Raw genomic sequence first — 27,118 nt, forward strand, 5'->3', positions numbered from 1 at the left:
ATGTACACTGACCTGAATGATATATTGATTTATCTATGTACTGTATAAATTATCACAAATTTTTTTTGGGGGGGGAAGCTGGGCTGTTTGGGGGGGAAGCTTCTTCTTAAGTGTAAATTCTGATTTACAATCGATGAATTAAACTTGTTAACAAGTATTCAAGCCAGCACTTGTGTTTGTTGGTTCCGTGTTTTAGTTCTTTATTTTATAGTTCTTGATATTCACCTCTGAAAATTAGACTAAAACAATTATTCGCCTCAGGCTCAGTGAATCTCGGCGAATATTCCCCGAGACGAATCGCCGTGATTCACTTCGCCGTTTACGACGACGTTTCGATGATTTAAACATCATTTCCAAGTCAATATAATAGTGTCGTTGCCTGTTGAAGTTATGACACCTCACAGGAATGATCGTTATTGAGATTTTCATAAACAATTCTCGAAACTTTTCGAAACGTACCCCACGACAGTTATTTTTATTTTTTGTCAAATGTATAAACGTTTATATAGCCCTAAAGCGCGGGTCAAAAAAGAGTTTAGTCACGTGTAACCAAGTTCACAAAACATGCAATCCACTGTAGGACTGTACTATTCATTTATAAAACAAACTGACCCTTTGTACTAGTAAAAAAAGGCAGTTTGAATTTAAGAAGAGTGGGGTCAGAAATTATTTGCAAGTTATTAGTCAAGAGGTAATTTTATAAAACACAGAACAGTTAATTCCCTGCAGGCAAAACTGGTTCACTGCGTTCAATTTGTCAGATGTAACAAACGGTCTTCTTTAATAAAAGTGGTTTTGTTTTCATGTAATGTTTTTTTTATTTTATTTTTACATATTACGCATTCTACACTTCGATCTTCTTTGCCAGTCCCTCTCCGATTGTTTGAAAGTCAGACAAGATGACGATAATCCTAAGCATTCATTTGCTACTGAGGCCAACACAAGAGTCACTTTCCTATGAACAATGATACACAGAAGCAGTGCGATTTAAGCAAACTCACGAATCGCTCACTGATCGCGGACAATCTTACCGTGCAAAGCTAGAGCGATTATCGATCGATTTTGGAAAGCTAAGCGCTTAGCTTTGTAACTGATTTAAACAACTCGCGCAACGTGCCCTAACCAATTAGTGCAATCTTGCTGATATTTCCAATCAGAAGCAAAACCAAGACCAATCGTGACTAGAACTGACTACGTTTGCGCGCGTTTTCTCGCGCTTGGCGTCGGTTGCATGTTTTCCCGCGCTTGGCGCCGGTTGCATGTTTTCTCGCGCTTGGCGCCGGTTGCATGTTTTCCCGTGCTTGGTGCTGGTTGCATGTTTTCCCGTGCTTGGCGCCGGTTGCATGTTTTCCCGCGCTTGGCGCCGGTTGCATGTTTTCCCGTGCTTGGTGCCGGTTGCATGTTTTCCCGTGCTTGGTGCCGGTTGCATGTTTTCCCGTGCTTGGTGCTGGTTGCATGTTTTCCCGTGCTTGGTGCCGGTTGCATGTTTTCCCGCGCTTGGTGCCGGTTGCATGTTTTCCCGTGCTTGGTGCCGGTTGAATGTTTTCCCGCGCTTGGTGCCGGTTGCATGTTTTCCCGTGCTTGGTGCCGGTTGCATGTTTTCCCGTGCTTGGTGCCGGTTGCATGTTTTCCCGCGCTTGGCGCCGGTTGCATGTTTTCCCGTGCTTGGTGCTGGTTGCATGTTTTCCCGCGCTTGGCGCCAGTTGCATGTTTTCCCGTGCTTGGTGCCGGTTGCATGTTTTCCCGCGCTTGGTGCCGGTTGCATGTTTTCCCGCGCTTGGCGCCGGTTGCATGTTTTCCCGTGCTTGGTGCCGGTTGCATGTTTTCCCGCGCTTGGTGCCGGTTGCATGTTTTCCCGTGCTTGGTGCTGGTTGCATGTTTTCCCGTGCTTGGTGCTGGTTGCATGTTTTCCCGTGCTTGGCGCCGGTTGCATGTTTTCCCGCGCTTGGCGCCGGTTGCATGTTTTCCCGCGCTTGACGCCGGTTGCATGTTTTCCCGCGCTTGGTGCCGGTTGCATGTTTTCCCGTGCTTGGTGCCGGTTGCATGTTTTCCCGTGCTTGGCGCCGGTTGCATGTTTTTCCGTGCTTGGCGTCGGTTGCATGTTTTCCCGTGCTTGGCGCCTGTTGCATGTTTTCCCCGCTTGGCACCGATTGCGTTTAGGGCCTGCTTACATGAACCGGGCTGGCTCGGTTCGCCGAGAAGACTTCCAGCCCGTTATTTAGTACATGAACCCAGCCAGCCCAGGATAGACTACATTTGGCACGAACGATGGTTTAAATTTAGCACAAATGATTTTGGCACGAAGAATGAATGTTAATTTGGTGTTTTATATTTTCTACACTTATGCAGCAATATGAGCTGCATTGCCTCCACAATCTATGATGCTCGTTACACTTGGAAAGATGTAATCAACTCAATTTCTTGCGATCCTGGCTCAAGTTTAGTTTTACTCCATGAGAAGTACAAAAGTATATTTTTTCGGTTCCTCATTCTCCTCTTCCAATAATTTTTTTATCTTGTTATAATAATAATGTTTAAAAATGAAGCTTTTTTGTAAATAAATAAATAAATAAATAAGTAAATAGATACATAAATACATAAATAAATATGTAAATTACTTAAAACCTATACAATGTTCTCTATATAAACAGTAATAAATAAAATAAATGAAATAACTAATTTAAAAACAAAGTATCATGAAAGCGAGGTGTGGTTTCTCATTTAAAATAAATCAAAAATAAAATTTCCGAAACCAAAATGTTATGCGTCGATGTCTTCTATTTCCTCATTTGAACTGATGTGTTGCAGATAAAATTTGCGCTCGTTCATGTTCTAAGAGGCTTCCACCAAATTGCAATAAACTCTCTTTCATAAACAGCCGTTCCGTACTCAAGTCGTTTTGTACTAATTCAGTTCGCCAGCGGAGGGAGTTTACAATGTAGCGAACACCTCATGATCACCAAGAGGTCAGAGACTACTTGGTTTTCTTGCGGTTTTACTACATGTGTTCTTGCTTTAGTACTTATTAAGAAATCATAGCTGACCGAAAAGAGGATCTTTGCAGCTTCAAAGTAAAAAAAAGGTCAAACGGGATTCGATCCATTTACGACCAGCACCACGGGAATCATTGACGTCAAATTAGCTGACTGCTATTTTAGAAGCGTATCCCCAAATTTTTGCATGAGCGACAAAACGTTCAGGTTATATATAGTCATTGTATAGTCTGTCATTTATTCGTCAGCTAAGTTTGTTTACATTTTTCAATTTTAACTCTAACGACAAATATTAAGAGAGGGGACTGAAGGGGTAAACTGTAAAATGAGATTTGGACAAATTCTCACTGGGAAAAGGGAGTTTGGGACACTAGGACTGGGAATCACAAACATAAAACAATAGTGCTGTACAGGGACTGGGAATTGGAAAATAAGGAAAACAATAAAATGGGAAATGGGATTTGGGAAAAATTTGGACGGGAAAATGGGATTTTGCGCCCCCGCGGCTCCCCTCTTTCAGGACCCTCTTAATTAATAAGGAGTGAAACGGAGCGCTTACTTGTGTTACAGGTTCTTTTGCGGATAAAGGAGGGTAAGGGCAACAGTGGGGGAGGGTGCAGGGATGAGAAGAGGGGGAAGGTGTGATGTGAAATATAGGGAGGCAAATCTTGAATACATAATATTCTCATGAACTCATTCCGCGCCAGGAGTCCGCGCTAGCTCGTTTCTTTTTCGCTCACAAACTCAGGGGCGGATCCAGGATTTTTCAAAGGGGGGTGGCTGTTTACCAATATTTTTTTTTTTTGGGGGGGGGGGGTTGGGCTTTTAGGCAGTTTTTTGAAAGTGGGAGTGCAAATGATTTTGGATGTGAGGCCCATATATTTAATGGAGCCGAAGGCTCCATCCCCCTAGGAGGGTCTGGGAGCATGCCCCCTCAGAAAATTTTGAAAACTTGAAGCCTCTTAGACGTGATTTCCGTGATTCTGAGCAGCTTTATACAGCTTTCAATTAAGTTATTAAACCACTGTTTTTCCTTGAAAATTTGGCAAAATATTCTTTCTTCAACTTACCTTGAGTTATATTTCCGAGAAAAAGTCTAGTTCTTATGAAATGAACAGTGATTGAAATTTAAAGTTGACAGGTCACGAACTTACAGGAAAGAACAGATATGCGTTTTTTGCTCACCCACGTGCGTGAAAACTTTTTGCCCTTTGCAAAGTGGCCTGGGGACAACATTGGCGACTTTGCTTGTTTGTGAAATCGCTTCAATGAGAAAAAACCGGTACAAACACTCGCTAAAAAAGATGTAAATGGAGAAGAAAATCATTCCAGCAAGGCTAAAACAACTGGATAATCTAATGGATTAACTCTTGAAAGTTAAGAGGAATCTAATTTTTTCAAATTATACACACATGTTTTGTTACATTAAGCCAGAAGTTCGTAAAACAGGCTGTCGAAAATCTCCTATTTTTGGAAAATGGCCTTTCTTAACTTGACTGTGAAAGGTGGATGGACATTGTCCTTATTTTCTATTTTAATATGTTTATTTTCATTTTTTCTGGTGGATCAAGGGGGGTGGCTAGCCACCCAATCCACCTCCCCTGGATCCGCCCCTGAGATTAACTTTTTGATGATCAAATTGTATCGAGGTTTCTGTTCCGACGATTTCTCGGAAACTTGGAGAGTCATAATAAGATGTTATAATGAGCTAATTGCAGTAGTTTAAACGAAATCCTAGCGCTCAGTTTTCTGTAAATAGCAGTTTTATCCAAATAGGTGTGTTCAATAAAGTTAACATCGCACAAAACTCACGATAATTACATCGACATATTGACGTGCGTATTATTCTTCGATAAATTTCGAGTAAAATGCGAACGTTTGAAGGAAATCGAGTCAGAAATGGTGAAGTTATTAGCCATTTTTGACAGGCATACAGCACGTCATTTATTTCGATCGAGTCACCTTAAAGTACTTGCTTCTTTGACTAGTGAATCTGGATTTTTTCTTTACTTTTCGAAAAAATGGGTCGGTCGGGCGATGGGAAACGAAACATTTTATTGGGATGACCCAAAATGAATGCAGACTATTTTCAAGCTGTTGAGCCATTTTAAATTACTGTTGAGTTACTTTACAACGCAAAAACTTTCTTTCAACACATCTATTGTATTCTATGATTGTAAGGAAACAAAAAGCTGTTACTAATGGACTGGTATCAAAATGTTTGGAATGGCTACATTTCAGTTTAATGGTCTTTTGTTACTGTAAGTAAATGTTACAAATAACTATACAAACATTATCCATAGTATCTTCTAGATATACATTGTTAGTACTCTATATGGATTCATTAAAGACCTTTAGCCACTTCGCTTGGCACAATCAAATGGCTTTATTGTTCTCTTACGCTTATAGGTTGGTACAATAACATGCAGATCAGGTTTCATCAGCTTGAGCAATGTCATACATTTTCTGTATGGACTTTTCATTGTAGTTTGCACATCACAAACAGACCTCAAATATCAACAGAATATGAAAACATAATATCATACCTCCCACCCCCATGCCCAGCCTTCCCTGCCTCCCCCCTTTATCACCCCACCATACCGAACGCACTCCCCTAAAAGTTCCAATTATTACTAGTTTTATTTTTGACTTTTCTGATCGTAAGCTGTTCGGGACTGATAGCTCTGCATATACTGTATAGCCGATGTTTCTACGGTCACCAAGAGTAGCTTTTGATTTAAAACGCGGAAAACTAAGTAAAAGTTTATCGCTAAAATTCCTAAGATTATATTTGGATGGGGGCCTAAGAGAAATAAGGGATGATAAATAAGAAGATGCTAAAAATTAAGAATCTTAAAAGTAATTAAAAGTATTTTAAACTCGATTCTGTATCGAAACGATAACCAGTAGTTTATAAATAAGTGGCGTTACATGGGAAAATTTCTTTTCTTTAAACTGAAATCAGTCTGGCGCAGGCATTCTGTGCTCGTTGCAGTTTATTGAACAAGCAATCTGGTAGTCCAAATAAAGGACCATTGCGGTAATCAAGGCCACTTGTTATGAATGCATGGACGAGAGTCTCAGTTGACTGTTGACTGCTGTGAAAAAGATACTTTCTGCAGTTTCTGATCCGATGAATATTGTAGAAGTGTTCAGACTTCATGGTTAAATCGCAGAGGAAGTAAGGTTAGAACCTTATTTCAGAATAACAACGAACGTTAGTCGAAGAGTGGCGGTGACCGAAATATGGATAGCTTGTGGATTTTCCGTAACTTACTATCGAAACAAGACGATACAATACAATGCATAGAGATGCAGAAACTCTTGACCATTCAGTGTGAGTCGTCTATTGGTGACGAGTTCCACCTTTTTCGAACCGTTATTTTCATTTAACTTATAAGGCGCTATTTTTGTTTATCATGGGTATTAAAATATGTGATGTTTGTGATGCTGGTTGTTGTTACAGCTTTGTCCTATTGTTGAATTATGTAGTTGTAATTTTTGGACTTTTATTTGTTATATTAGCGCTGATATTTTCAAGCTTAAGATTTTGTCAACAAAGATTAAGGTGGTTTTTTCTAAACGGTAACAATTTCCAGCAATTTTATTATTCTGTAACAATACAAATTAATGTTAATTAACTATTTTTTACAGGGCTCATAGAGGAGGACGTCATGAATGACTTGCCAGAAGACGTTGCACAGGCCATCTGTATCGGCGTATCATTTTCTCTTTTCCTTCTCAACACTGGTCGAACACTCAAAGGCTTTGAGTTATACAACGAATGTTTGATTTTACTAAATACTAAGGCACAGGGGGCAGAAAAGTTATTAAGACGTCCATTAGGGAAATCATTTTACGGCCCGATCTACATTATAATGGCAAAGCTATATTCTGACATCTCTGATTACACAAATGCAAAAAAATACGGCAGAAAACTTCTTGACCTTTACCGCGAGTGTAGTGGAACAACCAACATAAAGGACAGAGCAGGAGAAGCAGCTGGTTACCTGATCCTAGGGACTGTGTTTTTTTCTCTTGTTGAATATGACAAAGCTAAAGAATATATTGAGAAATCACTGGCAATCAGTATTGAAATTGGTGACAGGCAAGGAGAAGGAAAGAATTATGAAAACCTAGGAACTGTGTTTCAAGCTATTGGTGAATTTGACAAAGCTAAAGAATATCACGAGAAAGCACTTGCTATCATAAGTGGAACTGGTCACAGAGAAGGAGAATCAGCAATTTACGGAAACTTAGGATATATGTTTCAATCTCTTGGTGAATATGACAAAGCTGAAGAATATCTCGAGAAAGCACTTGCTATCAAAATTGAAATTGGTGACAGAGTAGGAGAAGCAAGAGATTACGGAAACCTAGGAGCTGTGTTTCATTCTCTTGGTGAATATGACAAAGCTAAAAAACATCTCGAAAAATCACTAGCGATTACCATTAAAATTGGCAACAGAAAAGGAGAAATGGCAGCTTACGGAAACCTTGGGGTTTTGTTTTATTCTCTTGGTGAATACGCCATGGCCGAAGGTTATCTGAAGAAGGCACTTTTAATTAGTCAAGATATTGGAGACGCCCGCCAGGAATTCATATGTTGTTATAATCTTGCAGGGGTTAAGTTATCCCAAAAGAAGTTCCATGAAGTTTCTCACTATCTCTGTCTGAGTGCTCAAAAAAACGAAGATTTGCGTGGTTTTCTGAGAGACAATGATCAATTCAAAATAACACTACTACACGTTTACGATTTTCCACACGAGATTCTTTGTGTATTCCTCTGTTCAGCTGGGAATCCTAACAATGCTCTTTATGTTTTAGAGTTTGTACGGGCTAGAGCCCTAGCTGACTTGATGGCGACTCAGTACTCTGTTGAAAGGCAAATCTCAGCTAATCCGCAATCATGGATTGGTATTGAGGATATTATGAAGAAAAATAGCAACCGCGTTTGTCTGTACATTTATTATGTTGATCAAGATGTATTTTTGTGGATTGTCAAGACAAGCGGAGTCATCCATTTTCGAAAAATGCCAGCAAATAAAATCATCTCTGATGCTGGATCAGTTGGCAGTTTGGAAGATTTTTTGGCCAAAAGCTTCTGCAGTTTAGGTATTTTATCCCAGCAGGACTGTGAAGATCGATCTTTAAACGGCGTGGAACCGGTGCCGAAATTTTCTCGGGAAAAAGACGATGACGAGATTCAAGTTCCTGAGCGCAGTCTTTACTTGTTATACAAATTGATCATCGCTCCAGTGGCTGACTTACTTGATGAGTCTGAAATCATCATTGTTCCTGATCGCTCTTTCTTCCAAGTTCCATTTGCAGCATTAACTGATGAAGGCGGAAAGTATTTATCAGAGACTTTCAGGATCCGCATCGTTCCTTCGTTGACGACTCTCAAGCTCATTCAGGACAGTCCAGCAGACTATCACAGTCAGACTGGTGCACTGATAGTGGGTGATCCTGCGGTTGGTGAGGTGCTTTTCAAGGGTCGTGGTATAACCTTCCCACCATTACCTTGTGCAAGAAAGGAAGCGAAGATGATTGGAGAACTGCTGGGAGTTCAGCCTTTGTCAGGAAAGAGCGCAACCAAGCAGGCGGTACTTCAGATGATACATTCAGCGAGTCTGATACATTTTGCTGCACATGGCGATGCTGAAAGAGGAGAAATTGCTCTCTCGCCCTTGTGCACTGCTACTGCAATTCCACAAGAAGAAGACTACCTCTTGACAATGTCCGACATTTCACAAGTTCGACTGCGAGCTAAGCTTGTAGTTCTTAGCTGTTGTCACAGTGGACGTGGACAGATTCGAGCGGAGGGAGTGGTTGGAATCGCCCGGGCGTTCTTAGGATCCGGTGCACGTTCAGTACTGGTGGCACTGTGGGCCTTAGATGATCTAGCAACAGAGCAGTTCATGAAACGTTTCTACGAGCACCTTGTTCGTGGGGAAAGCGCCAGTGAGTCTCTTCACGAGGCCATGAAGTGGATGAGAGGTAACGGCTTTGCTAAGGTTTCCGAGTGGGCACCGTTTATGCTGATTGGAGATAACGTGACATTTGACACTGAAAAATTAAAGTAGGTATAACAGAAAGAACAACTTATGTTTGCGTGTTTAACAAAAGTAAATATGCTGTGCAAGTTAGATCAAAATTAAATTTTTTGGAACATGGTTAGGTTGCAGTTGTAACAATATGTTTTTTGTCTACTTAATTGCACGTGAATGTATTCAAACCGTTGACCCGTTGCTGTTAGAACCGAGTGAATTTGTGTGGTTAGGAGCTTTTTATGCCGCACAGGTATCTTTTTTCTTATTCGCGGAAAATAGTTTCATTTATTCCTGTGATTTTGGTAAAAATCAGCCTAAAGATTTAATTATTTCGTTTTTACTTCAATATTATGTTTTACTTGTGTCATGCAAGTGTTACTATAAAAAATTATGTCAATTTTTAAAAGGCGGTGTAAATGGCTGGCCGTGTTCACAATTAGTGCTAGAGCACCGGTACCTATAAAGCACCAGCAAAAATAGTACCCAACAGTAAAAAGTAATCAAAGTACCCAAGCACATCCACTTTTGGAGTGGGTACTTGAAAAAATAGTGTGTTCACATCAGTGCCCAGCGAGAGACGTACTCGGGTACCGTGCCCGTGTGAAGAAGGGTGATTGGGGACCTAAATACAGGCGACCACCGACATTTAATGAAACTAGTACTGGTGACAGAGATGTGGTGTCGTGTTCCACTTCGCAAAAAGCTAGGAACTGACTGAAATGACTCATGACTCAAAACTCACTCATAACTGGTCTTTTTCTTGTTTTAGGAAAGCAGAAGAGCTCGAGCCAGAGCCTGCATGAAGCAAGCATTGAGATGAGGAACTTTGTACAAATGAATGTAAATAGCAAAGCATTTGTTAATAGGCCAATAGGCGTTGTCAGGTTTCCTTTTATATCTGTTTCAAAACGAATATTTCTTTCATACGAAATGAGTGTCATTTGCATGAAAATGAACGCGCATGTGAAATTCATTTGTGTCTGAATTGTTCGCACAAAGACTCGTTTCAACTCGGAGGCGAAAGGCGACTGGGAAATGGTCTCTTCTGAGTCTCCTTGAAAAATTTTCATACGGAAATGAGTTTCAATCAAACAAATGCACGTTTTTTTTTCATTAAAAGCCAACTCATTTCAATATGCTGAATATGAAAACTGTTGCCCGATAACTGTTGCCCGATAACTCGTTTTGAAACAGTGCAAAGCTGTGACAACCCGGAAAAACGCCATTGCATGTCTTACGTGTCATTTTGTTTTACTCGAATTTTAAGACATACTTTTCAATGCTATTAATCAGTTGTGTGAAATTGTGTAGTGAAGGCGAAATATGTAGTTTTCAGTGTACATAGATTACATCAGTATATAGTCATAAAGAATAAAAATTGGAGCAACATTTACGTTTACGACGACGTTTCGATGATTTAAACATCATTTTCAAGTCAATAGTGTCGTTGCCTGTTGAAGAAGACTTCTTATTTAGTTATTCTCTTGAAGTTATAATGACACCTCACAGCAATGATCATTATTGAGATTACCATTAACAATACTCAATACTCTTTGAAACGTGCCCCATTAAAGATATTTTTATTTTTTGTCAAATGTATTAAGAACACTTATTTGAGAAAGTGAATCAAACTTGGAAATGAAATATTGAAACACCCCTTCATTTTTTGTGTGGAGGTAGGTTACCTTCGGGGATGAACAAAAACGAGCATATTTTGATTGACATATCTATTGTTGCCATGGTAACCGCACTTAGTCACGCAAGCCTCAGGTTCATGTTTTGAGCTAGAATTTCACTCTCAAAATATAAAAATATACGAGTCTAGTTCTCTAATAAGTGTGAACCAAATCAAATGAAATCCCGGCACGAAGTAGAGTCATTCTTTTAGTTTATAAAAATTATCGTGAAATTATTTTGCGATTTATGAACAAGGAAAAAACTGTCACTTTATCATAGTGTCTGTCGGCCATTTTGACAAGTGGGAAAACCAAGCACGACCAATTTCGCAATTTCTCACAAAGTACTCAATTTCTTGAAACCAAATTAACAGCAGAATGAAAACGGTTATTGTAGTTTCTAAATATCCTAACATATTTTTGGGGAAAGTTATATTTTCGCCATGGGCGTTGTAAGATTGTAAGATGAGTTGAAAAAAGTTGTAAGATTGGCCATTTTGAGGGCCGCACTATTTCGCCTAAAATGGCGTAATAAAGATGAAGTCAACTTTAAAATATTTTCTTTCACCTGGTATTTTACTTAAATATGGCTAATACGGTTTTGGGCTCGCGAATTTGGTGAAATCTAAATTAATACAAAAGCCTACCTAGTAAGTTTTGGCAATTTCTTCAGGACGACTTGTCGCAAGTGTTTCGCCTCCGCTCCCTCCATTTTCTTGACCAAATTAGGCACAGCTACCAGCAAAAGGCCAAATCTAACAGTTTGCCACATTAAAATCCATTTTTCCCTGCTTTTAGACCACAACTGATGATACATTATAATCTGCATGCTTGATAAACAAGAGTTCGCCATTTCACACTTCCCTGGTTTATATCGCCGGCCGAGTACCAAAATTCATTATACTGTCCATCCAGAGAGTCAAATACACGCTTCGTGGTAACAGTACTCGGTAAATACGTGCCTGGAAATAATCCAGTCGAACATGCTTTGCTAAAATCGAAATGTACGCGTTGATAGTGAAGCGAAGGACTTTTTGTTGACAAGGAATTGTACACCGAAAATGAGAGTAGCAAGACTGCTGACCGGATATACTTTCAAAATGTAACTTTTGGTTTTCTGTTTTGTTTGGTTTGATGTCTTTAACCGTAACCTTATAAATCCACTTAAATGTTGCACAACCTTTAAATTGTTTCTGGATTTGTTTTTACTTGTTCATTTGTTGTTCGACATAAGTGATATAATTTAGTGCATGTTCCGATCTGTCACTAATCTGGGCGCAAGGGTACACATCAGAAATAACGAAGTTGGAATATTTAATCACCGCCGGAATATTTACTGGAGAGGCCGAGGTAAATATTGTCAAGTACCACCTGAACTGGCGAACCACAAAAGTGCAGTAAGAGGGGACCGTGGTCTGGTCAAACAGCAATCCATATACATCATGGAGACGACAGGAAAGCTAATTCCCGTAGGATCTGGTATGATAACAGACAAAACCAAAATTAAATTAAATTAATTAACTTTGTTCTATGAGGGTTATCACTCTTTCGATTACTTTTTTTTTATTCGTTGTTTCGTTCGTTGGTTCGTTCGTTCTTTTATTCCCTCGTTTATTCTTTGATTCATTCCCAACTCTTTCATTTACATTTTGTTTATTCACCCTTTCGTTCGTTCGTTTTGTTATTCATTCTTTGATTCATTCGTTCGTCCGTTGTTGGTTGCTTTGCTCATTCATTGATTTATTAATTCCGCATTTGTTCGTTCGTTCGTACAGGTGCTTCTTCCGAGCAAAGACCCCCCCCCCCCCACAAACACACACACACCCCACCCCCACCCTCGCGGGAACGTAACACATGCAGGGAAGTGTGAGTGTTAGTTTGCGGGTACATTCGTATTTATCCGGCGGTTTACGGTCAAGTAATTATAGCAGTTACGACCTTGAGGAGAAAAACGAAAGCTTCTTTGAGGTTTAGGAACTGCACAAAATATAGCAGTTGTGGAATGCTTTCTACCCTCTTTAACAAACCCTTAGTGTGGGAGAGTAATTTACATTGCCAAATACATGAAAACGTAATTCTCGTAGATTAGGACCTAGAAGTACATTTAAAAATGTGGAAAGAATCACTTATACTAAAGTGTTAAAGACGATTTTTTTGAGTTACATTCTTTTCTGTTATATGTTGCAGCTGTCTGTAGAGAGTGCAGGAGGCTTCTTGCCGCATGCAAACAGTCAGAACTTTCACAGGTAATTACCAGTGAGTATATACTTAACAATTATTCCACGAGCGCGCGTTGGATTTGAGATGGTAGATAGCCAACAAGGCGCGTAGCGCCGAGTTGGCTACAACGATCTCATATCCAATAAGCGCGAGTGGAATAATTGTTTTATTAAAAGCACCCAAAGAATTGCAATATTTGAGCTCCCCAGCTGTTTTCGTTTACACTCATCGGCTACTACATTTGTGGTCAATGGTGTATGAGCTCATATACCATTGCCTGTTAACCAATTAAAACGCAGGGATTGCAATACACAATTGCTAGATTTTATAAAAATAATTCAAATCATAAGCTTTCAAAGGGCTTGCCTATTTATCTTAACGTTTGGACATTTCCGTTTTTTAGAGTCCCGTTGACCGCCCAAGTAAAACCGCCTGCATTCAAAGACTTCATGCAGTCAGTGCACTATCTACCACACCCAAGAAGCTCGATCTTTCCTGGAGTATGGTTGGCATAGAAGATGATGCTAGTGATGATAGTGACGATGAAGTCCTTTTTGGCAACAGTCGACAAAGAAGTTTAGAGAAACTAGAAGCTGTAAACAAGCTACTGACTATAGAGGGCCACAGCCCGATAACCAGGACTCTCCATGTAGGATGGGTAGAGGCCACACCCAAAACTCAAAAGTATTACATATCGAAGATGGAAGACGTCGTAAGCAGTGTGCTCGAAGTAATTGCGCCTAATGATGCAGGGTTGTTATGGAGTGCTTTAAAGGCGTCACCAGGCATCAATGATCGATACAACGAACCCAGAGCAGAATCATCACTGTTGTCCGCACTCATAGAAAGTTACAAGCAGGCTACTCATTCCAGTACGCGAAAAAACATCCTAAGCGTCATAGCGGATAAGCTCTCATTTAACGATCTACAGAAGCTGATACCAGATCTTTCTCAAAGACGTTTCACTGAGGCTCGCCGACATGGAATCCAGTACGGAGCAGAGGCACTTGCATCACAGATTGGAAAAAAGAATACGATACTGAGACAGCGGATTGATCCAGGTCAAGTCGAGCACTTTATTGAATTTATCACCGGTCAAAATGTAATTCAAGATTTGCCGTTTGGAAGGAGAACACTGCGGCTAACGTCTGGTGAAAGTATGGAAATTCCTAACGTGATCAGGCTATTGATTCCATCTCGTCTAGTAGATCAGTACCTTCATTAGTGCCAGGAGACGGGATTCAAGCCACTTGGGAAAAGCACCTTGCTCAAAGTGATCTCTGAGAGCTGCGGTGCTTCTGTAAGAAAGTGTATGCAAGGCCTGGACAATTAACTAGCAGAAGGAACAAAGGCCTTTGATGATCTGAGGGCAATTGTTGACAAGCTGTCGCAAACCGGCATGACAAATGAAAAAGCGACTCAACTGAAAGAATCACTGACGGAAGCAAAGCAGTACTTAAAGGGAGATTATAAGGTAGAGTGTATTCGTTGTATTTTCATACAGTACTTTCTTTCTTGTGTGGTAACATCCCAACGTTCGGATTTTCCAGGTGCACGTGTCAACAGAATGCTCCGTTGCAGATCATTGCATCAAGTTTGCACTGAGTGATGGGAAAGACTGCCATTATCAAGATCGATGCAATCACGAGCACAACCAAAACTGCGACAGGTGCTCGCAGTTGAATAAGGCCGGTGCGTTTATTCTCATTTGCTATTTCAGAACAAAATACTTGACCAATATTTCAACCATATGACATGTAAATTTAACAAAATGGGAGTCACCGTGCTCGTTTAGAAGAAAACTGCCATATATTTTCCTATAAAGCTTAGCCTTAAGGAAATATCGTAGTGTTGATCTGTGTGCGCGCGCTCGGACGCGCGCTAAGTGACGCGAGAACTTATGCGCAGCAAGGATTAGTGCAATGCAATTCAGTGGAATTACCTTATGTTTAGCATTAAAATCTATTTTGTTAAGAACAGTTAGAGCTATACTTACGAAGTTTGTATCATCATCATCATCGTCGTTATTATTATTCATATTACAATTATTCTTATTCCTATCATAATTATAACTTCCAACAAAAGTAAACAAAAATAACATTAGTTATTTATTTATAACTTTAATTGATTTTTAGACATGGTCTTTTTCCTAGGTTATTGAAGATGTCAAATCCGAAGTGGATGTAGCTAATTTTAAAAGTGAAGTTCATAAAGATGAGACGGTCTTCCTTGTCCAGAAAGCTAGCGAGGCCATAGCAGCATGGAAAGCTCACCAGCTCAGAAGCATAAACCAAGATCGTGCCCGACTGGAAGTGCTGGAATTTCTGGACCCGACATGTGTCCTGATTGTGCAAGACTTTGCGATGAAGTTCATACCTGTCCAGTACCGGGGGGGGGGGACAGGGGGGTCGGAACCTCCCGCCTCCCGTACCTTTTACTCCCGCTTCCCGTACCTTTTACTCCCACCTCCCGCCCCTTTCCGTAGCTGTTGTCTCCTGTTTGTTCCATGTCTATTGCGAAATATAATGAAATGTTACGAAATTTCACTCGTTTTCTCCCGGTTCCCGCCACCTTGAGAATCCCGCTTCCCGCCCCTTTTCTCCCGGTCTCCCGCCCCCCTGTCCCCCTCCACAGTACCGCGAAGCCCAGAGCAATTTCTTTGGCAAGCGCGGGATGTCTTGGCATGTATCTGTGTGTCTTAGGAAAGTTAGTGGTAAACTTGAATCCCAGACGTTTATACACATTTTTCAATCTGGTCTTCAAGATTCCACTGCGGTTGTCTTAATCATGGACCATGTGCTTCGGTTGTTAAAGAAGCAACACCCGGAGATTGTCAGCTCGTTTTTCCGCCAAGACAACGCCGGATGTTATCATTCGGCAGAAATCATACTGTCAGTGGATATCTTGTCGAAAAGAAGTTGCATTCAAATCAATCATGTAGATTTTAGTGACCCGCAAGGCGGAAAGGGCTCATGTGATAGAAAGGCGGCCCAAATAAAGGCGCATATCAAGAGCTTCGTTAATGAAGGTGGATCGGTTACGAATGTTGGCGAACTCAAACAAGCCATAGAATCTAGAGGAGGCGTCCCAGGTGTCCGTGTCACTGTTATGGATGTGCAAAAGAGCGCAAAAAGCTACAAGTTGGACGGTATCAGTAAACTCAACAATTTTAATTTCACTAGTGATGGATTTACAGCTTTCCGTGCTTATGATTTAGGACCTGGCAAGTTCTTCCCATGGTGTTCGTTTGAATCAGGTATTCATTGTCGAAATAATAATGATAATAATGAGAATTATAATCATATGGAGGTTTTTTTTAATTTATATCGTCATTTTTCAGTGACTTTTCAAGTGACCGACTATTAATTAGATACTTTTCCATACCTGTCAGTGATATCGTATCATATTTGATATATTTGTGCCCCGCCCCCCTCACACTCCCACCTCTCTCCCTCGAGGACTTACGATTAATGTAGACCTTTGAATAGTTCCAGGTAACACTGACTTCGCCTGGCTTGGGGAAGGAACTGAGAGCTTTGGTCACGTTGACTTCGTAGAGGTTTTTCAAAGAGTTCAAAAGGTAAAAACAGCATAACAATGCAATACCGGTAATCAGGAATAATAATAATAATAATAATAATAATAATAATAATAATAATAATAATAATAATAATAATAATAATAATAATAATAATAATAATAATAAGCGAATGTTTATCCAGGATAACCCTTCAGTACATGCGAACTGTTGTCAACGGGGTCCTGCTAATTAAAAAATTTAAAATAAAAAAAAGTATTAAATAAAATCACGAAATGACATCATGAAGTTTACTCTGAGTTGGACGACGAGTAATAATAAACTCTTTGTAAATTATTTCCATTTCTCCGTATACAGCCCGTGTGTGTTGATGATAGCAGCAGTGACGCGGCCGATGGTGATCTGAGTGACTCTAATTTATCTGAAGGAAGTACAAGCCTGAGCAGCGAGGGAACTGAGAAATGTCAGACGACCAGAATGTTCACATGTCCTGAGCAAAGCTGTACAAAGACGTTCATTAGGTATTCAGCATTGGAGCGTCACTGTGAGTTTGGTGTACACACAAGATCTCTCGAAAGGATAACTCTTCAAGATCAGGCCAAGATTAGCTACGCTAAACATCTCCAAGAGGGGCAAACTAGAAAGCAACAAAGCCTACCAGTTAATGGCGCTAAGGCCACTTTTTGTGTTTCAGACAAATGGCAAATGGGTTGGGCCCTCAAGTCCAGTGCAAAGAAAGGGCGCTTCAGCGAGAAACAGAAGAAGTTTCTGGATGCCAAGTTCGACCTTGGGGAACAAACAGGGAAAAAGAGCAGCGGGGAAGATGTGGCTAGGCAGATGAGGCAAGCTCGTGGAGAGGATGGAAAACGATTATTTGCCGTTGACGAATTCTTAACTCCACAACAGATTACCTCATACTTCTCGCGTATGGCTGCCAAGCGAAAGAGTGTCCCAGAGGCAGAGCTAGAGAATGAAGAAAGAGCAGAGATTATTCATCAGGTTGCTGAAGAAATATCTGCTTCGTTAGCAGCAATGGAAGTAGAAGAGCAAGCTGTGTCCGAAGTGGAAAGCTGTTTAACCTACAAGAAGATGGCCTTGTGTTCCATGAACAATGATCAACCCAGTGCAAAGCTTACACTGCCAAATCTGAAAAGCATATGCCGTAAGTACGGCGTTCAGGGCGTGTCTGGGGGCCGAAAGAAAGAGCCGTACGTCGACGCACTTTCCAGTTTCGTATCCACATGGCCATGTAATTTGCATAGAACATAGTGAATATTCTAGCTATTTAGTTTTATCATTCCTCCCCACCGCGGAGCACTATAGATACGTGTCGCTGTGAAGGATGTAGCTTTCAGGCAATAGAGTATAGTAATCAACGAGTCTTATCTGACCTCTGGTAACATCATAGTGTAGTTAAAGTAAATACCTTAACAACTTCTGGTATTGCAGCTATAAGGGGCAGTCGTAGTTTAAAAGAATGCGATGCCTTTTCCAGTCTGTAATAAGTTTATCAGTATAAAAATAATCCTGCACAGTATTTTGGAGACGACCCAGAAAAGACGAAGTTTTTTAACTGTTGTTGTTGTCTAAGATTCAGCTAATAACAAAAACGGCGTAGCCTTTAACGAGGACAAGGACGTCGTTACGAAATATGCTAGTTTCAGACCGATGTATGCACCACTGTGTTTATTCTTTTGCTGCGTCTGAAATGCAGATGACAGTCATGACACTCATCGTCAGTAAAATAAAGGTTCAATTTCTGTGGTACGATTGTATCTGGCAATTATATCTTCGTTGTTATTTTGTCGCTGTAAAACCATCCACCTCTAATACCAGATCGACAGACAAAATCCCATAGCCAAAAGAACTACGAGATACCGTAATGATTCGATTTAGCGCCCGGGGCGCTTATTTACTTTTGGCACCTCAAGGGAGGGCGCTTATTCGAGACAGGGCGCTTATTCGGGACAGGGCGCTTATTTATTTTTTTGAGAAACAACCAAATGTTTAAAACAAAACTTTAATAAATATTAAGATAGCTAACAATACAGAAACTGTAACAGTAGCAAATTGTTGAAAGTTCAGCTACTTTTATAAGAATTATTCATTTTAGCAGTAAATATATACCTGTACGGTACAGTGAATGTTCATGCGTTTATTTATTCTACGTCAATGATTTCACTAGGGGCAGTTATCTACAAAAGGGGGCGCTTATTAGAATAGGGGCACTTATAAGAATGGGGGCGCTTATTAGAATAGGGGCGCTTATTGACAAAAACACATTCGAAGGGGGGCGCTTATTCGAAAGGGGGCGCTTATTGGAAGGAGGGCGCTTAATTGAATCATTACGGTATCCTAAACACACTTTCATCCGGTGCAACACCATTTGTATTGCGTTACATCCGGTCAGCAGTCGCGTCTCCTTTAGTTCCGGTGTGTTCGTTTAGACAACATTTCAGCAATCGAGCTCGCGCTGCTCGATTTCAGCCAAAAGTATCACTCTTTGTTGTTCTCAGATAATACATTTGCTAAGTACAGTGATTTATCTAGCTTTTCCGGTGGACTGTGCTTAAAAGATTTGGTAATCGACGCAGAAATCACAAACATTCATCACGGATGTGTTTTTGCATGGCGGCCAGCTGTTGTTTATCGAGTCATGCGGATTAATGCAACATAATTTGTGGTCTGGAACGCAGACAAATGGATGTTGATGTGCCAAACTATTAGATTTGGTCTTTCTACTGGTTTCTGTGCTCAATTTGGTCAAGAACATGGAGGGAGCGGAGGCGAAACCCACACGACAATTCGAGACAAGTCGTCCTGAAGAAATTGCCAAAACTTGCCAGGTAGGCTTTTGTATTAATTTAGATTTCACCAAATTCGCGAGCCCAAAACCGTATTAATCACATTTAAGTAAAGTACCAGGTGAAAGAAAATATTTTAATGTTGACTTCATCTTTATTACGCCATTTTAGACGAAATAGTGCGGCCCTCAAAATGGCCAATCTTGCAACTTTTTGTAATTTGCCTTGTATGTATTGAACGCCCATGGCGAAAATATAACTTTCCCCAAAAATATTTTATAATATTTAGAAACTACAATAACCGTTTTAATTCTGCTGCTAATTTGGTTTCAAGAAATTGAGTACTTTGCGAGAAATTGCGAAATTGGTCGTGCTTGATTTTCCCACTTGTCAAAATGGCCGACAGACACTATGATAAAGCGACAGTTTTTTCCTTGTTCATAAATGGCAAAATAATTTTACGATAATTTTTATAAACTAGAAGAATGACTCTACTTTGTGCTGGGATTTCGTTTGATTTGGTGTACACTTATTAGAGAACTAGACTCGTATATTTTTATATTTTGAGAGTGATTTCTTAGCTCAAAACATGAACCTGAGGCTTGCGTGACCAACTGCGGTTGCCATAGCAACAATAGATCTATCAATCAAAATATGCTTGTTTTTGTTCATCCCCCAAGGTAGCCTACCTCCACACCAAAAATGAAGGGGTGTTTCAATATTTCATTTCCAAGTTTGATTCACTTTCTCAAAGAAGTGTTCTTAAGAAAACAAACGTTAATGTAGCCCTTATATAAATGGCCAGCGCTACAGGGGAACATCAGCCAACGAAGAGCAGATGCGGTTTTAAATCGGATGAATGTCGCTGGACCTGCAAGCTAAGTCTGAATTAAATCGTCATTTAATTTAGAGATCCTTATTCTAGCAAACTAAAACCTTAGTTATGTATATATTATTTGATTTTTTAACCTAAATCACTATTACTAACGAGAGTAAATCATGTAATTTTTAACTCGGAAAAGAGTTGTAGTGGGCGAAGTGAATTCACTCCTTCACTCCATCACTCCTTCACTCGTTTCCTGTTAGACATATGCACGCAATGCGTGCAAGTGTTTTAAGGCCTCTAGAGGATTAGACCTTTTCTCTGATACCTACATTTCTTTTTAAATTACATAAAATTAACATGCTTAGTCACCAACCGAAATATTGTATTAATGTCAGTTTTCTTGAAATAATATTATGATATTTATTCAGCTATAAGCCGAGACCGTAAACCTTTGGTTTTTTAGAGCCAGTTAGAAAAAAACTAACCCAAAACACTCAGCTAAAGATGAATTTATTTCAGTACGATTTGGTGAAAAAAAATCGCTCGACTTATAGCCAATGATATTATTATTATTATTATTTTTCGTAACCTTCAAATAACAAAAAGGAAAAATAAAAAGAAAGAAATCAATTTGTAACAGATGGGAACTCTATCTCTTGGCCTTTCGGTCTGCTCTCGATCAGTATTTGATGACAATCAAAGTGAAGTAAACAGAAGTTTGGATAGTATAACATCATTTGTATTAGCAAACCTTTATTTGTCAGTTTGTTGTTTTCGATTCTTGTTTCATAATAACTTTTCCGAGTTTAGTGGCTTATAGCCACTTTTAGTTATTGTGATTTCGAAATAACCCAAGATCAAAGGTTGATAGCATGCAACATCTGCAATAACTATTATCATAATAATAGGCATTGTTTACGTATAACAAATCTGTCTTGCACAGATAAGGAATTCATTTGTTATCAATGCGTAGATGCTTGCTTGCCGTTCAATAATCTTAGTGATGACAGCTTTCTTGAAACATCCGAAAATGGAATATCTTTACTTGACCGAAGCAGGATAGAAAATATTGAGTTTAGCCCATATCAACATGATCTACTAGAAGTCCAGGAGAATATCAATGACAGAGATATAGTACCAAATTCTACATCTCATTTCTACACATCATCCGAATTTAATAGTTTAGTCGCAAAAAGACAACTGACTGAGAACAAGTTATCTTTTTTACATTTAAATATTAGAAGTATGAGAAATAAGTTTGACGCTTTGTTAAATTACTTACATTTGTTAACCCATAAATTCTCAATAATTGCGCTTACTGAAACTTGGTTAAATGATATGGATGGTGACAATTTTAAAATCCCTGGGTATAACTTAACTAAAATTAACAGGCAGAATAAAGGTGGAGGGGGGATTTGTATTTTTACTAGGGATTATATTAAAATCAAAATACGAAATGATCTAGTCAATGAAGGGAACAATAGCAATACAGAATTTCTGTTTATTGAAATGTTAAATGAAAAATGTAAAAATATTATCGTTGGCATAATGTATCGACCACCAAGTAGCAACTTCAATGGTTTTAAAAATGATATTAATACGATTTTAACTAAATTAGACAAATCGGATAAGCCGTGCTATATTTTGGGCGACTTTAATATTGACCTTTTAAAATACGAATGCAGTAACTTCTCAAATATCTTTTTTAACCAGTTGTCATCCTCAGGCTTCATACCACTTATTACAAAACCTACTAGGATTACCAAATCAACTGCGACATTAATTGACAACATCTTCACTAACAATGCTAACAAAATAGGGCATCAAAGTGGCATCTTATTAAATGATATATCCGATCACCTTCCTATCTTCACTATTACAGAACTCGAGACGAAAAATTGCCCTGTAATACCAAATTCAGGTAGTTACACAACAAGGAAAATCGGTAAAAAATCTTTAGAACTTTTTGCTGACAAAATAAAAAATTGTGATTGGCAATCTACATTATCGAAAAGTAACCCAACTGAGTCGTATGAATCATTCTTTAAAGAATTTTTCGAAATATATGATAATTTTTTTCCACTTTAAAAGTATAAATCAAAAAATATTAAAAGGTCTAACAATCTATGGATATCTAAAGGCCTAATAAAATCTTCAAAAACAAAAGAAAAATTATACAAAAAATTTATCAAGAGTCCTACAATAAATAATGAACAAAAGTATAAAAAATACCGCAATAAATTAAACCATTTAATACGAATTGCTAAAAAGAATTATTATTGTAAAAAATTTAGTCAAGCTCAAAATGATATCAAATCTACCTGGAATACAATCAATCAATTACTTGATAAACAAAGATTAAAAAGCTCCTTACCAAGGTTGTTCTTAAATGATAAAAACGAAGAAATAAATGATTCAAATTTGATTGCAGATAATTTTAATGATTATTTTGTTAATGTTGGGCCCAAACTCGCTAAAGAATTCAGCCATGATACTGATAAGTTTTATAAATATCTTAAAGGTAATTATAAAGATTCAATTTTTTTATATGACACAAGTCCTGACGAGGTCAACAGAATAATAGATAAACTAGAATGTAAATCTAGTTGTGGTATTGATGAAATTAGAAGCAAAGTTATAAAATATGTGGCTCCTTATGTATCTGTTCCATTAACTCACATTTTTAATCTGACTTTTGCTACCGGTAAAATCCCAAATGATCTTAAAGTAGCATTGATAACACCAGTGTATAAGGCATCCGAAAAAAATGTATTTTCGAATTATAGACCGATCTCCGTACTTCCATTTTTTTCTAAAATACTTGAAAAACTAATGCATAAAAGACTGACTGACTATATAAATAAAAATGGAATACTTACTGACCGTCAGTATGGATTTCGAAGTAAAAGTTCTACTAATCATGCGATAATTGAACTTGTCGATAAGATAACAAAAGCCATTGAAAATAACGAATTCACAGTAGGGATATTTCTTGATTTATCAAAAGCATTTGACACGGTAAATCATGATATCCTTCTAAAAAAACTTTATTTCTATGGTATTCGTGGCAAATGTCATGCTTGGATCAAAGATTATCTTTCCAACAGAAAACAAATTGTTAAATATAATAACATAAGGTCAAAAGAAAAGATAATTACTTGTGGGGTCCCACAAGGATCTATTCTTGGACCGTTACTATTTTTAATATACATCAACGACCTTACCGACTCAACCAGTAAATTATCTACTATTCTATTTGCTGATGATACTAATCTTTTTTGTTCAGGTAAAGACCTAGATGAACTAGAATTGTTAATAAATGAGGAATTAGCTCATGTCCAAGAATGGCTAACGCTAAATAAACTAACTCTAAATGTAAAAAAATCAAATTTTATTATTTTCAAATCTCATAAAAGGAAACTGAAAAAACATTTGAGTCTAAAATTAAACAACGAGATGCTACAACGGGTTGAACACACCAAATTTCTGGGAATCATAATTGACCAACACCTGACGTGGAAAAACCATATAAATTATGTCACTAAAAAGATCATTAGAACTACAGGTGTCCTTTGTAGAATTCGCTTTTACATTAGTCAACCACTCCTGAGAATGTTGTACTATAGTTTAATATACCCATACCTTTATTATGGAAATATCGTATGGGCTAATACTTATCCAACGCGATTGGAAAAGTTGTTTAAATTACAGAAGAAAATATTAAGAATAATAACTTTTTCATCATACACTGCACCATCCCTTCAAATTTTTAAGAAACTAAATCTTTTAAATATACACCAAATAAATGATCTACTTATCGCCTCATTCAGTTTCAGCCTTAATAGCAAAGTACTTCCACCTTATTTTGAAGACTTCTGCATAGAGAACTCTAAAGTGCATAGCTATAATACTAGAGGATCAAAGCAGCTTCACAAGACATTTAACAGAACAAATTATGGGAAATACTCCACTAGGAAAAAGATAATTAACATCTGGAATGAAATACCAAAGACTATCAAATGCTCTGCATCTTTAAAAATCTTTAAAACGAAAATGAAGCAATTCTATTTGCAAAATTGATACTGACATAGATCTTATTTTGTTAATCGACTACATAGCTTAGCTCAACATCATTTGCAATGGTTTGTTAATTTTTTATATAATTCCAATCTCTGATACCATCTGACTAAAATTAGATAGCGTACTTTTATAAGGGAGACTACTTTGTAAAAGCCCGCGAGGGTTTCCTTAGTCTTCCTCCCTAATGCAGATTGTAACAGACAAATATACATGCTGTATTATTCTATTATGGGAAATAAATAAATAAAGCGCGGGACAAACAAGAGTTTAGTCACGTGTAACCAAGTTCACAAAACACGCAATCCACTGTAGGACTCTAATGTTCATTTATAAAACAAACTGACCCTTTGTACTAGTAACAAAAAGGAAGTTTGAATTAAAAAAGAGTGGGGTCAGAAATTATTTGCAAGTTATATGTCAAAAGGTAGTTTTATAAAACACCAGGGGGAGGGGGAAGAAACTTCCTTTGTTACACGACTTAAAAAGTGGACATAGCGGTACCAGGCAACCAAGAATGCGCAGTAGCTATCAAATGGTTGCTAAGGGTGTAGTGAATAGCTTGACAAAGTTCATTGTTTAGTTCGCATGCTTTGGTCTTAACCATGCACAAAACACAATAGCTATTTGCATTTTGATTGTTTCTTTGAAGTTTGCCGGACATCAAAACAACAAACAGTGATAACGGTGTCCAGTCTGGCAAAAGTAAGGCTTGCCAATTATACTAATTAAAAATAACTTCACTGATTCTAAAATGATTTACAATTTTTTGGTTGTTAAATGTCAACCGTGACAAATTTTTCGCTTGTTGTCCTACGCCACCAAAACATTCTCAGTGACGTGAAACATCAGGTGATAAATCTTGCTGAAAATGCAAAAAACAATCTCGGCGGCGTGAAACATCAAACGCAAACACCGCCACAATTCGCATTTCACACGCATACAGTCATTGATATTTAAATCTTTCTGAGATAACAAAACTCTGGGTGACGTCTTTCTTAGCAACGTTTGATTGACATAGACTCTCACCGTTTCCAGGCACTGCTATGTCTTCAAAGAAAAGTGCCGAGTGTCTCCCCTCCCCCCCCTGTAAAACACGGAACAGTTAATTCCCTGCAGGCAAAACTGGTTTACTGTGTTCAATTCGTCAGATGTAGCAACCGGTCTTCTTTAATAAAAGTGTTTTGTTTTCATTGAATGTTTTTTTATCTTATTTTTACATATTACGCATTCTACACCTCGATCTTCTTTGCCAGGCCTTCTCCGCTTGGCAGTGTTTGAAAGTCAGACAAGATGGCGATAATCCTAAGCATTCTTCTGGTACTGAGGCCAACACGAGAGGCACTTACCAATGAACAGTGATATACAGAAGCATTTCAAATCACTGGTGTAGTGCGATTCAACCAAGCTCACAAATCGCTCACTAATCGCGGACAATGTTACTGTGCAAAGCTAGAGCGATTATCGATCGATTTTGGAAAGCTTAGCGCATAGCTTTGTAACTGATAAAAACAACTCGCGCAACGTGCCCTAACCAATTAGTGCAATCTTGCTGATATTTCCACCTATCAGAAGCAAAGCCAAGACCAATCGTGGCTGGGCTTTCGCGTGTTTTCCCGCGCTTAGTGCCGGTCGCATGTTTTCCCGCGCTTGGTGCCGGTTGCATGTTTTCCCGCGCTTGGTGCCGGTTACATGAACCGGGCTGGCTCGGGTCGCCGAGAAGACTTCCAGCCCGATATTTAGTACATGAACCCAGCCAGCCCGGGATGGACTACATTTGGCACGAACAATGGTTTAAATTTAGCACAAATGATTTTGGCGCGAAAAATGAATGTGTTTTATTTGGTGTATAATTGTTTCTACACTTATGCAGCAATATGAGCTGCATTGCCTCCACAATCTATTTTTTGTTCGGAGGAACGAGACAGGGATGCTCGTTACACTTGGGAAAATGTAATCAACTTAATTTCTTGGAACCTGGCTCAAGTTCATTTTTACTCCATGAGAAGTACAAAAGTATATTGTTTCGGTTCCTCTTTCTCCTCTTCCTATAAGTTTTGTTTCATCTTGTTATAATAATAATGTTTAAAAATAAAGTTTTTTTTGTAAGTAAATAAATAAATAAGTAAGTAAATAAATACATAAATACATAAATAAATATATAAATTAGTTAAAACCTATATAATGTTTTCTATAACAGTAATAAATAAAATAAATGAAATAACTTATTTAAAATCAAGGTATGATGAAAGCTAGGTGCGGCTTCAAATTTAAAATAAATCAAAAATAAAATTTCCGAAACAAAAATGTTATGCGTCGACATCTTCGATTTCCTCAATTTGAACTGATGTGTTGCAGATGAAGTCGCGCTCGTTCATGTTCTAAGAAGTTTCCACGAAATTTCAATAAACTCTCTTCCATTAGCTAAATAAAGAGCGTAACAAAGGCTGAAATCAGTTAAAAATTCTTAAGGTTTTTCAAGAAAATATATGTTCTCTTGGGTTTAAGATGTGTTTACTAACGGAGTCCATTTCCTGAACAGAATGTCAATTTCAAGAACTTGAAATTAGAGCAATTCTATTTGATACCCTTATATTTCGCTCCCTGAATCAAATTTAGTCTCCTCTAAAAGAGATAGTTTAAGAAACAAACTGTCCAGGCCGCTGTTTTTCATCCTGCATACCGCCACAAGAAGTGTGTATATTCGACCTTCGCGATGATATTTTCATCCCGTATCCCGCCATTTTAAATTTCACGTATCCCGCATCCCGCCAAACCAAAACCTTCTAGAAACCCAGTAACACCTGCCGCATCATGACGTTATAAATGTTTTCTCGGAATGTTGAGTGTTTCTAAGTTTCACTTTCGAAAGCGAACTTCGCCGTGGTAAGTACATGTAACCTTGTATTAAATATTGGCAATAATTTTTCT

At 38.5% G+C, this 27,118-nt stretch overlaps 2 protein-coding genes and 1 long non-coding RNA gene across 3 annotated transcripts in view; all 3 read left to right on the forward strand.

Annotated features, from left to right (window-relative positions):
• The window catches only part of LOC144631397 (uncharacterized), a 130,749-nt gene that overhangs the window by 80,385 nt on the left and 23,246 nt on the right, over nucleotides 1-27,118 (forward strand). The window lies entirely within an intron of this gene.
• On the forward strand, nucleotides 6,306-10,646 carry LOC144636187 (tetratricopeptide repeat protein 28-like). The gene is made up of 4 exons (XM_078495352.1): nucleotides 6,306-6,330; nucleotides 6,648-8,102; nucleotides 8,187-9,075; nucleotides 9,816-10,646. The coding sequence occupies exons 1-4, from the start codon at nucleotides 6,306-6,308 to the stop codon at nucleotides 9,847-9,849; spliced, it is 2,403 nt and encodes an 800-aa protein (XP_078351478.1). The 3' UTR covers nucleotides 9,850-10,646.
• On the forward strand, nucleotides 14,342-18,212 carry LOC144636198 (uncharacterized). Its single transcript, XM_078495355.1, has 5 exons — nucleotides 14,342-14,416; nucleotides 15,096-15,325; nucleotides 15,645-16,198; nucleotides 16,437-16,522; nucleotides 16,838-18,212. The coding sequence occupies exons 1-5, from the start codon at nucleotides 14,342-14,344 to the stop codon at nucleotides 17,747-17,749; spliced, it is 1,857 nt and encodes a 618-aa protein (XP_078351481.1). The 3' UTR covers nucleotides 17,750-18,212.

This window comes from Oculina patagonica, chromosome 1 (assembly GCF_052425735.1).
Source record: "Oculina patagonica isolate OP01 chromosome 1, crgOcupat, whole genome shotgun sequence".
Classification (NCBI taxonomy): Eukaryota; Metazoa; Cnidaria; class Anthozoa; order Scleractinia; family Oculinidae; genus Oculina; species Oculina patagonica.

What these genes read in the sequence shown, in the direction of transcription:
- LOC144636187 (XM_078495352.1), top strand. Translation starts at nt 6,306, where the DNA reads ATGCAGAAACTCTTGACCATTCAGT. An exon ending in GAAACTCTTGACCATTCAGT is followed by an intron (nt 6,331 to 6,647) that starts GTGAGTCGTCTA and finishes TATTTTTTACAG; the next exon opens with GGCTCATAGAGGAGGACGTC. An exon ending in TTTGACACTGAAAAATTAAA is followed by an intron (nt 9,076 to 9,815) that starts GTAGGTATAACA and finishes TTCTTGTTTTAG; the next exon opens with GAAAGCAGAAGAGCTCGAGC.
- LOC144636198 (XM_078495355.1), top strand. Translation starts at nt 14,342, where the DNA reads ATGACAAATGAAAAAGCGACTCAACTGAAAGAATCACTGACGGAAGCA. An exon ending in ACTTAAAGGGAGATTATAAG is followed by an intron (nt 14,417 to 15,095) that starts GTAGAGTGTATT and finishes TCTTTTTCCTAG; the next exon opens with GTTATTGAAGATGTCAAATC. An exon ending in ATGAAGTTCATACCTGTCCA is followed by an intron (nt 15,326 to 15,644) that starts GTACCGGGGGGG and finishes TGTGTGTCTTAG; the next exon opens with GAAAGTTAGTGGTAAACTTG.